Below are 18,928 nucleotides of genomic sequence, written 5' to 3' on the forward strand. Positions count from 1 at the left end.
CTTCAATAATTCTCATACTATCGAGTGAAATTAAATTCAATACAAATTTACTTTACTAATTCAACAGTATTACTTTTAAAAACATTATACTGTCATTTAACATTTCAGGCACTATACTTATTCATCAACTGTACTCAACTATGGTTGCCTAAGTAAAGAAATTACAGGCGCCGTATTTACGCTTCAATATCAAATCTGGTTGCCGATCCGTTGGAATTCCAGGCGTTTTCTATCTTCGCATTTTATTTGAAACTCTTTTAACGGCATTAAGCCATTTTATACTTTATTTTTGTTCTTTTTTCTCACTATACAGACATATAATATTGTGTATAACATATTATATTTTCAAGAATGAACAACAATATTTAAATATTTAAAATATAAGTTTAAATTTTGATTGATAAGGTAAATAAATTATTGCATACCTCTCAACAATTTTGAACGAAACTCAGCTACACGAACTTTACCAGAGATGACATCTTGCACAATGATTTCCTCTCATCGAAATAACTTTAATCATGCAATTCTAATGAATTTTCATATGGTCCGTTGTATACTATAAGTTAAGTATTTAGCTAAACTCTTATATGTACAATGAAATTATTTTAATTAACATTAAATTAAACATAACGTAAACAAGTTATTTATTCAGATAAAACGATCATAATTATATAAAATTATTAATAAATAAACATAAATCAAAACCAATACCTAATAAAATTAAAATATAAGTAAAATGTTCATATAAATAATATCTTTAACAACTGGAGCACTGAAATTCTGGATTTGGTTCCGGATGTTCAGGAAATGCACCAACTCACTGTGTGTATCCCAAACAATCTTTAAAAAAAAAATTACGAATTTCAAATTTTTCATCTGTAAAATATTACATCAAGTTAATGATTACTTTTGTAACAGATAAGAAGGCATTGAAAATTACTTTAATTATTTTACTTGTACACTTGTTTATAAAGCGCTAATTTATGGATCATTACAGCCAAACCAAGAATTTCTAGCATCGTGGGGATAAGGTGGGTTTTCCTTTACAACCTGGGAAATCGAAACAAACGAATGATGTAGACACGTTGAAAACTTCAACTTTATTTCAACATAAAAAAATAAAAATAAAACTAAAGTATTTTATTATACTGACTCTAGACGTATGGAAGTTAAGCTTGTAATAATAATTATCTTTAAAAAAATATAATTTGCCATCCTTGTAAGGAAACACTGTATCTATGTTATTTGGTATACCACGCCATATCTTGGAAATGAGTTTCGGGTACCCGACCTTTACTGCAGCGATATTTCTCTTTATATTGACTTTCCAATACTGTGTGCCTAGAATGAATAATATTTATCGATATATATAAATAACAAATCATGAGCTTTTTTTATAATGCTATGAATAATATAAGTTTTATTTTTTTTGTCCGGAAACATTTTTTCTAGTCGAAAAATGTTCTGTTCATCACTTTTGTTAGAAGTTTCTGGTAAAAAATTGGATCAAGTGACTAGTTGGTAGGTACTTTTGGGAAATCAAAATTATTAAGTATTTTTAAATAATTAGTATCATCAAATAAGAATAAGAATTTTTTTTAAGTTTCAATATTAGGCCTATTACTAAAATAATTGTTTAATTATCTTCGTTATCAAACAGTTATAAAGACTTTATTCAAGATTGTTTTTTATCATACACAATGGTCAATGATTTATCAATGAATTCAAATTTTAACCAATATAGTGATTACTCAACGACGAAGCACATTCGACATCTATAATATGGTAATATTCCCATTTTTTTGAATTTTAGCTAAATACCGTGTTTTTCCTATACAATGATGTTTCTTTTTGTTTGGAGACAAAATTATATTACTAAAAAAAAACAACAACAACTGAATAACGGGAAGTTATACACATAAACTATTTTTGACTTATTTGATTTTTTTATTTTGTTTTAATTTAAACCTTGATAACCTTCAGTACTTGAAATGTACACAAAATGTCTATAGGTAACGAAGTTTGTAAAACAATATGTACCTTTTGTACCTTCTTGTATTATATATTTATATCGTATAAGTGCATCCGTTAAACAGGGTGTCCCGTGAGGATTTGCGATATCTCCCGAAATAATGGTGATATCGAAATTCTGGTTTTGTAATAAGACTCACAGGGATAAGAACCACAATTATTTCATATTTTGATTTATTTTAATGTTTTGGTAAAAAAGTTTAAAAATAAATTTTTTTATTTAATTATTTCAAAAAAAATACCTATTAAAGATAGCCATTTTGTAGAGTTTATTTTTCTGAAAATATTGACGTTTCAAAATTTTAATTTCATTAATTTCCTGATTTTTAATATTTTTTTTGGTTTCCAGAAAAATTGCGAATTATTTAACGCCGTAATGTTATCAAACATGTGACCCGCGCCGCGCGCATTCCCATACGGCTGGCCGAATATTTTCCGTGTTCGGCGTGTTCCTAATAGTTATAAATTTATAATCATATTTTATTTCTTCAAAACTAGAAAAAATATTAAAAATCAGGAAATTAATGAAAATAAAATTTTGAAACGTCAATATTTTTAGAAAAATAAACTCTACAAAATGGCCATCTTTATTTTTTTTGAAAATAATTAAATAAAAAAATATATTTCTTAAATTTTTTACAAAAACATTAAAATAAATTTAAAAATGAAGTAATTGTAGTTCATATCCCTATGAATCTTATTATAAAACCAGAATTTTGATATCTCCATTATTTCGTAAGATATCGCAATGGGTAAATCCTCGCGGGACACCCTGTACAGCTCAATAACTGCAGTCATAACATTATTGTTTATGCTTATTTGCATTGCGTTAAAATATTTTAAGTTTTAATTAAACAGACTTATTGTCTATCAAATAGAATAAATATCAAGTATAATTTTTTTAAGAAACTAAGTTTGTGTGATGTAGTTAAGGGAGTTATTTTACACATGTATAATACTGAGTAATTGTAATATTGAATGGTAAATCAGCATTAGTGTTTAAATTCGTTTGCATTTACAGACAAATGCAAGTGGACGGAATAATGATGTCATATATTCATGTCGCACAAAACCTACCTTTGAAAAAGTAAATCATTCCGTTCCCGCTCCAAAAAAGAGCCGCGTCAACATTATCTGGGATGCCGGGAAAGCCGTCGGCTATGTATTTTGGGTATTCAATGTCCATTGCGGTTCCAGTATACCGCCAATACTTTGTGCCTTTGAAGAAGTAAGTTTTATCATTTTTATACGTAAACGCAGCGTCTATGTTGCCCGGCAGACCAGACCATGTGCCTGCAATGGACTTGGGAAATCCTCTAGACACTCCGCCGTCTATCAACTTCCAATAGTAATCACCTATAACGTGATTCTATATATATAATTATATAACATTTTTCAGAATAATAGAACGCTTGACGGCCGACATTGGACTTACCTTTAAACACAAAAGTTTCACCGTCAGCCGAATTGAATAACGTGTCTATTCTGGGGACTGTGCATAATTGAGCGTCGCTGTCTTCTACAGAGTTATCGGGTGATTTTGCCGTGGTCGTAATTTCACCCGATTTCCGGCCAATTTGGAGCTTTTTCGGCGGTTTTGGAGAAGTGTTGTAGTCCGGTGTAGTATTGTAATCACCGTGTCTTTTGCCTGTGCTCCTGGTACCATATATAGCCTGAAGATGAACACAAAAAAAAAATGTGTTGTTAATCACATTTCCGAGTTTAATGCAAGATGGTTCAACCTGAATGGCTTTTACATCGTCTGTGTCCAAATTAAATATCGGATTATAATAAGGCCACATTAACGCGGACTTCACGCCTGAGTGTAACAATCCTAATGCGTGACCGAATTCATGAGTTGCTACTTGGAGCAAGTTAATACCTGTCAAATAGAAAATACACATGAAAATCTCCATTTGTAGTATCTACATTAAGTAATTTAGTAACAATGTCTACATAGGTACAATGAAATCGGCTTATTTTTCAGAAAATATTGTTACATTGTATATCCAGGTGCAAGTAATGATAGTTAATTTAGGCAATGAATGTATAATAATATTGTTAGTATTATATATACATAGGTATATAATTATATGCATATTGTATAAAAAATCAATCATATTTAAATCATTTTCCACGGTAGAAAATGTAATTAGAAAACCTTAATTCCAAAATTATTTAATTGGTTATTATAATCTACCTAGTTCCTCGTTAAATTTAAGATTTTGAAAATTAATTTCAAATAAATCATATTATAAACATTTATAGTATTAGATTATTTATTTCAAATCATAAAAACATTTTAATCGAAGGAAATTTGAACCCAACAGGCTACAGCGATTATTAATAAGCTTCACCTACCTCTATAAGCGAATGTATCAATGATGTTATTTTTAATTTGCTTGAGCATAATACGTTAAATGTTTTATACTGCTATTGTAAATGTTATTAATTATCATTAAATATTTTGTAAGCTTATGAAATTATTCTGTTCTTTCTTTAATTATTACATTGGTATTTAGCTTTTTATCCTTCTCTAAACAATTTTATTATTTTAACCAATGAGCCAAAGCGTATTTCAGATTTGGAAAGCCGTATAAAAGGATTGGAATCCCTTAATAAATATAACACAATTTGATAGTAAACATTTTTAAATTATAATCTTACCATCATAATATGAATCTATTGACCAGGTTTCTGAGTCATCAAAATGAGCAAATGAACCTCTGTCATTTGGAGATTTGGCATGCGCCAAGACTCCATGAGGTCCGTCGAATGGATCTTCATCATCATGATTACCTTTTTCAAATTTAATTTCAATGGCCACCTATTTCATATTTGTACAGATTTAAATTTAATGACAATATTATACAAAATTATACGATATTAGTTTTAGGCGAGTAACTGACATAATAAACAGTATTACCATTATTGAATACCTAACTTATTAATATTGTACAAATTATAATAAGATACAATAAAGTGGAATATCAGTTTAACCATTGATTTTATAATATATAAAATATTATATGATATTATGTATATAATATTATAAAATCAATGGTTTAACAAGTCTCAAGAATCCAAAAATTTTAAAAAAAAACCAATCAGCAAATTTAGAGTTTCAGAGGTGATTCAAAATATGATAAAATTTGAAATAGCAATTATTATGTTTATTATTTGGGAGCAATGTCTTATTTATAATATGTATTACTCATTAATGTTATTTCAGCGTTGTACTAGCTTTGTCTTTTAGCTTGAACAATAAACAATGTTTATTGTTCAAAATATTAAGTATATTATGTTTATTAAACATTATATACTTAATATTTTAATCTGTCATTTGAATAAGTTAGTGAGTCATTACATCATTAAATATGAAATTGCGAACTCATGGGCCTCTACACGAACATATTGAGTGTCATGCATTTTTTTATTGAAGAATAAATGAAAATAAAAAAAGTAAACAATAAATGGTAGATACCAAATAATGATTAGGCGTATACAAACATCTGCCATATTATATATTATAGAAATTCGAATTACTGAAATAAATTAACACATAATATGATGAATCCTGTACATTATTCAAATACAGAAGAAAAAATTGACACGCAGAAAATTCAAGATACCAGGAATTGAGATAGCGAAGATCCACTGTATAGTTATTGGTGTATTTATTTTATTTACGTTTAATTTTAAAACTCAAAATTATTTCATATTATAAAATAATAATTTCAAAATAGAGTCGTACTATTGTAGCAAATTACATATTTCATATGGCACTATTGCATATAATTTAAATTAGGAAATATAAAAATAAGTAAGTCTTAATAATAAAGGCTTCTAGTTACGCCACTGCATACTTATATTAGAAGACACATACATGTTAAGTTCAGTGGAACTCCGGGTGACCATACTTTTCGTAAGCCTTTCGTTATTTTGTATTTGATAAGAACTAAAGAACTATGTGGTCGTATAGAACAGAAGAATTTTATAGAAACTTAGTATTTTATCTATATTTACCAAAGCTCCAGAAGTACGGTAAAAACTAAAAATATAATTCAAACTGTTAGACCTAACCATCACTGAATTATTTACATATAACAGGTTCTCCAACCCCGTTACACGATAATATATCCCATACTTACTGGCCCAGAATATCCAGATTCCTGGTAAGTAAACGTCAAAGGAGTAACGCTAGACCATACGTCGAATGCTTTCCGGAATATCAAGTCTGTTTGCCGCTTATCCAGCTGCTTAGAATACTTGGATATTGTATACGTCAAGTCTTTCACCAACCACCGGCTACCTATCAAAAACAAAATACATTAAACGTCTTAAAAATAATATAATATACAACATGATGTAGACTCTACATTGTAGAGTATAGGTATATTATGTTTACACAGAATGATTGTGACAAACGATGCTCACCCCTCATTTTTTTTTCTCAATAATGAATTGATTTTGATTTTGATATTTTTGTGGAATTTTAAAATATACCTATACTTACACTTAAAGACAATATTTTTAAATTCTTAATTTTTTTTTTTTTTTTTTTTTTGTACTACATAGAGAGTTTCTTGTGGCGTTACACACTTTTGTTTTTAAAATGAAAATAAAATATAATGAATACAAAACATATTTATATATTAGTATTACAGTAAGTTTATAGGTACCTATCAGTTATTAATCTAAACAATTTTGTAATACCTACAGCGTTATTAAAATATATATATATATATCGGTACAAAATCAAAGATATTATACGACCAATGTAGTTGGAAGTTAAACTATAAGCAGTATGGCAAAATATAATACTTACCAAGACGTCATACTATTATGTATTATTAAATGACTTAGATCGATCTGCTCAACGAGGTTGACTGATTCAAAATAATATACAATTAGGTAAGGTTAACGACCAAGCAAAAAAAATTGTTTCGTTCAATTTATAAGACTGAAATTTACAAACTATAAAATGTATTTATTGGTAATATGTATTACTGATAAGTTTAACTGTACGTTGCCCTGTAGATAATATTATCATAGTTAGGTAGGTACATCATAAAACTTCGAACTTCCCAACAATTTTAAAACCATCAAACTAGCCTTGAGAAATATATTAAAATTTTTATTTCATAAATATTGTATTATCAAAGTATTTAACCATTAAGCAGAAAATCCTCATTTTTAACTGTAAATTATTTAGTGTATAGTATTTTTTTATGTATTTAAGTTAGGTACCTCTTTCAAAATTCGAACGACCAGTTTTTAGTTATTACTATGATTATAATAAGGACAATTTTCCTTAAAAATAGTTTTACATAAGTACAAAATATATATATGTAATATTGGAATTGGTATTTATTTTAATATTACCTTCTCCCCATATCTTCAAAACCCATCAAAACGGAACAAGGAAAATACACAAAGTTAAATAACTCAAAAACTGCTCCTTTGAATTTAGATTCTGGAAAATTATTCGCAAAAAATATCTAATCTGCATTAGAAAAGGGTGTTTTTCATTTGAAAAGCAGAAGTTGGTATCCCTGCCGGACACTCTTTAGTCTTAAGTCTTTAAGTATATACATATATATTCAAAAATTCAAAAAATAAGATTTTGAATAGCTACCTACATTATAAAAGAAAATAAGAAATGATCATACTAGGTAAATCATCCTGTATTTATAATACAAATTTATTGTCTCGCACTATCTATTTTAAGAGAAGATTCACGTACATATAAGGGTTTAAAATCGACACAATATAATATTGTTGTTGAAATATTATTATTCTTATAATTATTACATCATAGTGAGAAATACATATAAACATCATTGAATTCAGCTGCATTAAATTATTTTTAACTTCAGGATGACTTGCATGACTTTACATTATTAAAATTAAAAAATATAAATTACTTTAGAACAGTAAGAATACTAAAATAAAAATATTAATATAATTGCAAATATATAAACCGTCATAAAAAATTATAGCATTACGTTTTAAATGAAACGTGTGTTAAATTTTATAATTACCCGCTAATTTATAATCTCTGTAATCCGATTTTTTGGTAGATAGCATATTATCTGATATACCGCATCTAGGCTTATTCATATAATCTAGCGTTTCTTCATCTAAGTTACCTTCAAAAAAAAAAAAAAACACTGATGGATTATCAAATAACTAAAAAAATACTCAACCCGTGTATTGATCTTTAGTTAATATTTAAATCGTGGCAAAATCTAACTGTTGGACCAATTAACAATTTCTGATTAAAAACAATATTACAACTCCTACCCACATCGTGAAATCGATATTTTCATGAAAATGTGTCCACTGCATGAAGGGGAAATAACGGTTCACTCTTCTGATTTGGATCAAAAACGATATAAATTGTATGAATATTTAAAATATGTTTAATTGAGACATAATCAATTTTATTGATGGGTGGAAGTGTTTTAATATGTATATTTATACATATATATATATATATATTTTTTTTTTTTTGTTAATTATAACTCTAAAATAATTCAAATACTGTAGCTTAAATCATATAGGATTAATTTAATCAAACAGTATTCGATTAGTTACCTCTAAATAAAATGAACAACTCGTGTGTATTTTATAAATTCTAAATTTACTCAATTACAATAACATTTATTTTAAGCAATACAAAATAGGTTGCAACATAAAAATATATCATTTATAAATATCTCAAAATGTATTAAAATTGAAGCAATTAATTATCATCAATCATCACCACCATATAACCCAAGTTAGTATACATATGTACAAATATTTAATAAAGTATTTCACAAAAATATAAAATAATTAATTATCAAAGAGTAGTAACTCATTTTGAATTTCAATTATGTAACTAATTCAATTTCTTTAATGATTTTTGGTTGATTCACAAAAAACGACGTACTCACCTGTCGGATTTAGACTAAAAAATGATTGAAACTTCTTTAAAGCTTCAGTAATTGGATCTTCAAACATGATATTCTCTGTACTATGATTTTTTTCTACAGGATTCAAGTAACCAAATTGAGATAAATATTTCTGTAAAACAGTTTACAGTATTGAATTTAAATTCAAATACCAAGATTAGTGATTCTTAATTTTGAATATCAACTACGGTAAGTGTTCAAATATTGGACATCAAATAAAAGTTTTATAAAAATAACAATTATTATGATCAATCCCAATTAAAAAAATGAATTCCAATAATATAGATAGTGCCAAACATTTTTCCAAAATTATTGAAAATTTAAATATACCATTATACGTGTTTTAGAATAAATAGGTTTGATTAGAAATATTGAAATAAATATTTTTAAAATAAAAATATCCAAACTAATGTTGACATCAATGGAAATTTGGAATGATTTTCCCAATTCATATATTATGTGCATAAAAAAAAATTATACATCACTATACTAACAATTGCTTGTATTTCTGTCTGAATTTTTACCATGCATCGCAATTCGCAAAATAACAGGACTATTGAGCTGATTTTTATATTATAGTTATATACAGGGTGTCCCACAGAGATCTGACATTCTGACAAATGAAATAAATTTTGTTCTAATCAATATTTAAAAAAAATTTCTTTTAAACATAATTCATAGACACTTGCGCTACATTTATTATTTTTTATTTTTTAATACTGAAAATAAAAAACTTAAAAATTGACGAAAAATTTTTTCGAAATATTCAATATAGCCAATATGTAAATCTGATTTTTAGAAAAATTTATATGGTAAAAATACTTATTTAAGTCAAAAGGCTGATTTTTTACAATTTTTTTAAATATCAATATTTTCGTTAGGTAAATTATAGTAATTTATAGTTTATACATCACATATTATTAAATTAAATACAATAAAAAAAAATAATTAGATTTTAACATGCACTTATTTAAAAATGTTCTTATAAAATATTTTTTAAAAACTTTATTATTATTTGAAATTACAAGATTTCTAACATAAATTAGATCGTAATTTACTTAACGAAAATATTGATATTTAAAAAATTTTTAAAAAATCAGCCTTTTGTCTTAAATAAGTGTTTTTACCATATAAATTTTTCTAAAAATCAGATTTACAAATTGGCAATATTGAATATTTCGATAAAAATTTTTATCAATTTTTAAGTTTTTTATTTTCAGTATTAAAAAATAAAAAATGTATTCTAAAAATGTAGCGCAAGTGTCTATAGATTATATTTAAAAGAAATTTAAAAAAAAATATTGATTAGAACAAAAGTTATTTCATTTGTCAGAATGTCAGATCTCTGTGGGATACCCTGTATATGTCTACATATGTATTCAAAAAAGTGTTAGAGCATATTATAAAATATTTAAAACTGCTGTAAGTTATGTGTGTTTTAAATAAATAGGTTCGTTTGAAAATATTGATTTTCTATTTGGAAAAGATTTAAAACGCAACTTCGCCATCAATAACAATTTGTAACGGTCTTAAATCTATATAAAAATATGATTATATCATTATACTGACCTTTGCTTGAGCTTCTGTTTGAATTTTCCATGTCATATCCTCGTATAGCGGCGCGCCAGACAACAAGACTAGAAAGCTCATCAATATAATACAAGATTTGCAGGTGGTCATGATGTTGTTTGTCGATACCGATAATATTACAGAGCGGTGTAATAATTATTAAATTACATGTGAGTGAATGTTTTTGAGAACTTCTTTGCTAGTACAAAATTTAGGTTTAGTGGTCACGATATTATGTAAACCATTAAATCACTTGTGGACATTAAATGGCATCATGTTAACCTTTGTATTATATTATATCATACACTTGACATGACGGTAAATTATGTTAAAACAATTGATTTCTGAAACGAAAAAAAGCACAGTTAACGACTTATTTTACAAGCTTAAAATCCAAAATTTCAACAAAAAAGTTAGAATAGCTATCCTAATATAAAGGTAGTCATTTTATCCATCAAAGAACCAGCATGATAATAAATAGAATACCAACTGTTCTCTTTTTTTTATGTGTGGAACATATCTAATCAACATTGTCAATATCATAAGAGTATTTTGTATACCTTTAAACTTATACGTAGCTTTCATTTCACATTTGTATATAGAACAACGATAAACTACGTTAATTTGCAAGAATTTCACACGGAAATTTAACACTTCGATATCAGAATTCTCTTAAGAGATAATTGATTCGGACTTTAGTTAAATAACTCAATGTGCATACAATTCATTTCGACTCCAAAAAATCGTAAATCAACGTATAACATGTTTCTTACAACAGTCATATATTACTTCACTCCCGAAAAATGTGACTTCCGAAAAAATAAAGGTACATACAAATGCCTATCCAAATTACACACAGAAATACAAAACAAATACTCCGAAAATCAATACTTAGGTTTGATCAGTATGGATCTAATGAGAGCCTATGATACAACATGGAAACCACATGTGTTAAACAGACTTACTGAAGTACTTAGTCATAACTCATAACTAAATGTTTAATTTTACCAGTAAATTTCGTAAACAAGACATTTCAAGTAAGAATTAATTAAACTCTATCCAAGGTTTTATCACAGGTTAACGGAATCTCTCAAGAATCAACGATTTCGGTTATTCTTTTCTTTGTTCATCAACAATATAACACAGATTATTTCCTCACCTGTACAATCTACTCTCTATACAGATAACTTTAGTATTTATTGTTGAAGCAAGAGCATATAGCAACCGTCCAAAACCACCTACAACAAGCCATCAATAATCTCTTGAAATGGACATTGATATCCAGTTTCCCTTTTTCATCCGAAAAAAATTACAAGGTGTAGTTTTTACTCGTAAGCACAGCCAAAATTCAATAAACATAAAAATGGGTGATCAGTGATCACCAATTAATAAATAATATTAATAATAATACCATCAAAATACTCGGTATTACATTCGGCATAAGATGCTCCTGGACCCACCATATCAATTCTTGAAAAACTCAATCTCTCCACGATTCAATATAATAAAAGTGTTATCCCACACATCATGGGGTCCAAAAACCATATTTCATTAACAATTTACTAGTCTCTCATACTTTCTAAACTCGACTATGGATCTTTAATTTGTACAACAACAAATAAATAGGTACAATCCACAGCTTATGAACCTATCTGTATGTCAATTGGTACGTATCGTTAAAGTTAAAAAATACCCAGCATTTACAACCTAGCTTAGACTCAAAATAAAATTAAATCATGAATCAAAATTAGCAAGTACTCTTCCTTCCCTTGACTTCAAACCAAAGTTACAAATGTTGCCTATACTGCTCTAGGAGAACAATTTGAACATCTCTAATGTATTAACTATTAAACCACTAAACTAAGTTAAATGCTAATCTGATATGTTCTTAGGTGAAAAATCTCGAAAATTAGACTACTCTAAGTACCCAATATCAACTTTCCTGAGATCTATTAATTGAATCGCAATCGGTAGTTACAATCAAAATTAACCAAACTTTTGTTGATCATACCGATGAACCTAGTAATGGTATTATACTTTTGGAAACTAACGAGAACTTGAAATCAATCAGGCCATTTCAAGTATATATTAAAAATATTTAATGTAGCTTGATCGATCTCTTATGTGTCCCGACAATAAATTGAGAGAGCGACAGTATTAAATGCAAACAATAGAATGCCGAGAAAATTGAACACGACAACGATTAAAAAAGTAAAAAGAAAAAAAGCATTATTTTCCTTTTCCATTTTATATTCATTATAGCAGATATAAAAAAAGAAAAACAACAACAAAGATTCAGTATTAACATTTTTCTTTATACTTGACAACAGTTTTATGTCAACTCTAATTGGAATATTAAAATATTTAATTCAATTACATTTTTAATTGCCATTAGGTATTATGATTTGGTATATTTTTTTTAATTATTATTTTTTTATACTTACAACATACTGTTTGACTGATATTTTACTTAAATTTACATTAGTACCTGCCCAAATATTTTTTAATTCAACTTTTTTTTTAGTGCATTCAAATGCTTTTTTGTAAATATAATATATATCTTATTATTTTTTTCAATCTCAATATTTTTTAGATAAAATACATAAATTATTATTACAATACATTAAACTAAACATAATATCCTTGATTAAAATATGACCAGATGATTTTTTTTTTAAATATAGATACATAACTAAATAACATTAGGGATGTAATTAAGGGGTGATAGATTTTATATCTGTATATCTGGTGAGGTATTTGTGACAATATTTTAGTGTCGGACGTAGATTAAACATCGTAACTATAGTACCTATTAATTGGGAAGAATCATATGTATATTGTATATTAATTTAATGTATAACTCTTATACCTATGTTTAATTTAAATTATCAGATCATGATTCTGAAATGTGATATTTACTTTTTAATATTTGTAATTTAATTTCAATAACATTATGTTTTTTTTTAATAATGTAAGTTTTAAGTTAAGCATTAATATCATATTATCATTGGTTTAATGCTTACAGCATTGGTATACATTTATTATAGCCCGATCCCTTTTATGCACATCATATTATAGTAATTATTACAGCAACGTGTTTATTAGAAGGGCTTAGCATCCACATCTTCTCATCAGGGCTGTTTCTAATGTTTCTACCAACCGTTAAGTCGGTGCAACAGAAGTTCCTTTAATTAGGCTGTTGTGAGTTAAGCCAGTAAAAAAATATATCATCGTATGTATAAAACAAAACATATTTATATATTAGTATTACAGTAAGTTTATAGGTACCTATCAGTTATTAATCTAAACAATTTTGTAATACCTACAGCGTTATTAAAATATATATATATATATATATCGGTACAAAATCAAAGATATTATACGACCAATGTAGTTGGAAGTTAAACTATAAGCAGTATGGCAAAATATAATACTTACCAAGACGTCATACTATTATGTATTATTAAATGACTTAGATCGATCTGCTCAAAGAGGTTGACTGATTCAAAATAATATACAATTAGGTAAGGTTAACGACCAAGCAAAAAAAAATTGTTTCGTTCAATTTATAAGACTGAAATTTACAAACTATAAAATGTATTTATTGGTAATATGTATTACTGATAAATTTAACTGTACGTTGCCCTGTAGATAATATTATCATAGTTAGGTAGGTACATCATAAAACTTCGGACTTCCCAACAATTTTAAAACCATCAAACTAGCCTTGAGAAATATATTAAAATTTTTATTTCATAAATATTGTATTATCAAAGTATTTAACCATTACGTATAAAATTGTGTATATCAATACGTAAATAAATGTGGTAGGTATTATATTAAACAGATGATCTACTTTCAATATTAGGTAAGTATTTTAAAAAATATTAATTTTAATTTAAAGAACTATAGCTGCTTAACATTGATATAATTTCTGTTTTATAAGATAATAATCATAAAACTATTGATTAAGTTATTATAAAACACAGACAATTATCTAACTATAGTACGCATACCAGTCGTAAGTGGGAGACTACATAGTGGTACGCGAAAGGCCACAGTAGGTGGTAGAACGGAGAATAAATCAATTAATATTTTTAATTATGTTTAAACATGTAAAAAATTAATAGATATAAGTCAATTGAGAAGAATTTTACTCATAATAATAATATTTTAAGCAATACGATTTTATATGACGTAAATTATTATTAATTTATCCCGTATCACCAAAAAATACACCAATAAACCTTAATCGTCAACATACACAGCGCATGTAATACGTAGAATATAGGTAATGTCAGTAATTAAATTAAATTTTCTTTTACTAATACATAAATACATAATGTGTCATTTATTAAAACTAATTATTAGTTTTTACTTATGAATAATAAATAATGTAATACTATTGCAATACTGCCTTATTATTTGACTGTTTATTTTTAAACGCTCATTATGGAAATAGAATCAGTTTTTCCATAATCATAAATTCATAACCAAACTTGATTGACTAGGTAATAGGTATATAAACATATTATATTGGAACGATGAGAAGGAAAGGCGTTAGGAGATTAGCAGCGTTTCCTAATCCCACTTAAAATCTAAATACCAAATAGAGTTTTATCAGAACAAAATATGGTATGCTAAGTAAAATCTTTTCTTTTTTGTCTTATTTTACTTCATAAACAATTAGAACCAACTATATTTTTTCTAAAAAAAAAAAAAAGAAAATTAATTTCTCGTCTTAAAACAACATTAGAAATGTATATTTTTTAACTTTCAAATGTTTTTAAAGATACCTAACTAAGTATGATAAATCTAATGTCTTAACTAAACAATTAATTAATTAATGAAAGTCTTAATTTTATAATATAAAAATAATATATTGTCGTTTGCGTGAAAAACTTCCCAAATGCAAAAAATCAAAAAATGACATGTCTCTTAATTCAGAAAAAATCCACCATCTAGTTATGAATATTTCAAATTTGTTGCTATTATACAGAAACATTTTTATACTTGTTTGAAGAATTTTCTTTGTTTAAACGATTCTCAAAATCAACTAAAATGTCCCTCTTTAGAAACCAGATATTTTTACGCCAAGCAAACGATGAATTAGGTTTAAGATTTAATTAAATAACATTAATAATAAAAATAATTGAACGTTTTATTTTTTTAACAAAAAAAAAAATTGTTAAATATGACCAGCCCGCTTTATAAATTCTATATTATAAGTTAAACACGAGACTTCAAAAAAAAAAAAAAAATTTGTCTAAATTCAAAAACAATATTTCATAAATAACCAACACGATGGCATCACTTTAATACAATGTAATATTGTTGTTGAACAAGGAATCACAACAACGATCAATCACAATATAATAATATTACTCGGAAGAATGTTATTTGCCACCACTAAATATTGTCAGGCGTACCAGACTTTTCAGAATTATTAAATTAGGTACAACTCAACTGCTGTAAAAATAAAATTACCTTCTCTCATTGAGTGGCGTACGCAGCGGTAGGGTTCTAAAGTTCTGCCCCTCATAGTGGCGTAGTCTTCATTTCATGTATCATCGATTATAACCATGTGTATTATTACGACCTGAAGACGGCTCTGTAGATAATATGGTCAGGTTAAATTCTCTAAAATTAAACTAAAATACTAAACTCGGGACTAATATTGTGATTTGTTTAAACCGATTATTTAAAAACTGTATAGAAAAAAACAATGTAAATAGGGATATAAACCACTGGTCTGCTTTTTAATATTATATAAAATCCTGACCGAACTGAAATCCTGCGCAGGTACGCTATTACTGCTCGTATATTTAATAGGTAGTCGTAGTTCAATCTACCTATACGTCTATAACGACATAAGAAATCTATTCGTTTTAGATTCTTAGAGGGCCAATGTATGAGTTGATTTTACAATGACATTTTTTTTTTCGGTCACCAACCTTTTAGGGCAAAAAAAAACGCTTCCAAATCCATTTTCTATTAGAAAAGTAAATCTAGTTGGTACTACTAGTTGGTATTAAGGAAAAAGGATCAACCGTCAAAAGTGAAAACTCTCTGTACCTACGACTTACAGAGCGCCCGGGAATTGGGCCACAATTCACCTTTTTCTTCAAAGGCATACGGTAATTGGGCCACTAAAATTTTATATAAATAATAGGAAGACCCGGTGATTGTGCCACTATTACATTTTAAATTGTAATAAAATAATATTTGGGGGTGGAGTGGCCGAACGGACTAAGGCGTCTGTTGCCATGCACGCAGTCGCCAGTTCGAACCTCGGTCACGGGCGGCATTGCTCTTTGGGCATTTCGCGGTGTCTGGAGAGAGAGGCCGCCGCCCCCCAACCGGGCATGGCAGAAACCTACGGGTGCCCATTCAAAATTCTGCCAAAAATACCCACGTGCTTAAAACCTGCAATACCTTCCCCTGCAGTTCCCCCAGGCGGCCAGGCTAATGACCTCAGTTGTCGAAGCCTTAACCCTAATAAAAAAAAAAAAAAGTAATAACAATATTTAAGAGGATGTCAGCGCACTATTTTTCTATTTCTGATCCACGCACAACATAGACAAAACACATTTGCGCAGAATCATTTTTTCTATGAATTTACAACATTATTTTGTTTATTTTGAAAGTCAAATAAAAAATAATAATTAGTTAATAAACATTATATATTCGTATTAATATAGCGTGCTATACTTTTATGGCCCAATCTCCGAGTACATTTTAAAAATATAGATTTAATTTGTGGCCCAATCTCCGGTTAGTAAAATGTAAACAAATATTTTATACGAAACAGGTAGTTAAAATGTGGCCCAATTCCCGGGCGCCCGACTTACATTGTCGTATTTACGGGGGGGGGGGGGGGGGGGTTGGATCTAAGGTATATATAATTATTTGTTACTATTATATTACATGTTACTATATCATTTAACGTAGGTTTATTCCCGTTCACAAAAACCCAAATACGCCATTGAAGTGACTTACATTATTATAATTGGAAAAAAGAAAAATTACATCAATTACACAAATTACAACATATAATAAAAATTCGATTTTATTATTTTCTTGAGTAACAACTAAAAAAAAACAAACTTCGACCTAAAGGTACTTGCCACTTTTTTTTTAATTTAAATTTAGATATATTCTAACAAATCTTTGTTTTCAAATTTGTTGATGGGATAATTGGGATATAGTGAGACTAGAAGTTGGCACTTCTTTTACATTTTAGCAATGGGTTTTTTAAATTTTCATTCCAAACATCGTTTAGCCTCAAAACTAGTCAAAACGTGTACTTATTACTTATTTTTCATTCTACCATTTTGTTGATCAGTGATTTTTAGAATAATATTATGCTCACTGCATTAATTTCAATATTAATAATATACCTAATATACATATGGGCTATGATCTATAGCTAACATACCCATTATGATTGAGTTATTAGCTAAATAACTCGACTGCACCCGTGTGCAGTTTTTCTTTGCGGCAAATCCTGTATGATATTATATAGGTAGCAAAGGTTGAAAGGTGGACAAATTAATGAAAATAATCAACTGAATTTAAGTTAAGATGACACAGGATCGTTAAGTTAAGATTTAATATGGAAAAAATATTAATGTAACTAATCTAATAAAATATATCAGTAGGTATACAGAATTATTTTATCAAGAAAAAAAACTGTATTATTATAGTATTGGATCATTATTATTCTGTATTAAATCTACATTTAAACAAAAAATTTACTTTTTAACTTAATGGATTATTTGTAAATCAACTGAGAAATGGCAAGTTATTTCAATGGTAAATGAAACTAGTTATATGTTCTTAAGTTGATTAGAAAATAAACTAACTAGTTAAAGTAACCACCTTTGATAAGTATGTACGTTTTATAGGTGTATTTCGGTTTGAGTTTATTTCAGGTTTTGTATACTTATTTCAGTACGTGGGGAACCGGCGTCAGTGTACCAAAACTTTTTGAAATAATTCGACCTTGATGGGCAACCGCAAGCCACGATTTACTAAACGTGATTTAAATTACCTAATTATTAGCAATAAGTTTAGAGATTAATAAGTTAATAAAAAACAAATACTTATTTCTACTTTAACTACCTATTAGTCTACAACCAATAAACGAAAAAAGTCAAAATCCTTGTTTGAGGAACTCATGAAAATTTTAGAAAAGCCTTTCTTAGTGGGTCTCTATATAATAAAACGAAACAACTGACAAAATCTGAGACCGCCGATTGCGTCCTAGAAACAGGTAAACTACTTTTGTCCTACCTTTTCTGTGTTCCAACTACATCCTATTTTATAGCAGACATATATTATTTAGTCCATATTGTATATATATCTAG

The 18,928-nt window shown here is 27.5% G+C and overlaps 1 protein-coding gene across 6 annotated transcripts; it reads right to left on the reverse strand.

Moving 5' to 3' along the window:
- Window positions 1-620: 620 nt before the first annotated feature.
- LOC107166271 (matrix metalloproteinase-18-like) lies at window positions 621-14,154 on the reverse strand. 6 transcript variants are annotated; one of them, XR_016190462.1, is made up of 12 exons: window positions 13,998-14,154; window positions 10,560-10,903; window positions 8,973-9,102; window positions 8,076-8,183; window positions 6,183-6,343; window positions 4,699-4,858; window positions 3,774-3,913; window positions 3,467-3,704; window positions 3,109-3,387; window positions 1,154-1,341; window positions 908-1,050; window positions 621-840 (listed from the first exon to the last, which is right to left on the reverse strand). XR_016190462.1 is itself a non-coding variant. In XM_089220700.1 (12 exons), exons 2-11 carry the CDS (start codon window positions 10,668-10,670, stop codon window positions 982-984), a joined length of 1,584 nt encoding a protein of 527 aa, XP_089076826.1. In that variant the 5' UTR covers window positions 10,671-10,903; window positions 13,998-14,154; the 3' UTR covers window positions 621-840; window positions 955-981. The 6 variants fall into 6 exon arrangements, 5 of the variants coding, with proteins under 5 accessions (XP_089076826.1, XP_089076825.1, XP_089076823.1 ...); XM_089220700.1 differs by having other exon boundaries at window positions 955-1,050; XM_089220699.1 differs by having other exon boundaries at window positions 621-876; window positions 955-1,050.
- Between the last annotated feature and the right edge of the window lie 4,774 nt (window positions 14,155-18,928).

This window comes from Diuraphis noxia, unplaced genomic scaffold, assembly GCF_037042655.1.
Source record: "Diuraphis noxia isolate RWA-SAM2 unplaced genomic scaffold, SU_Dnox_SAM2 contig0002, whole genome shotgun sequence".
Taxonomy (NCBI): domain Eukaryota; kingdom Metazoa; phylum Arthropoda; class Insecta; order Hemiptera; family Aphididae; genus Diuraphis; species Diuraphis noxia.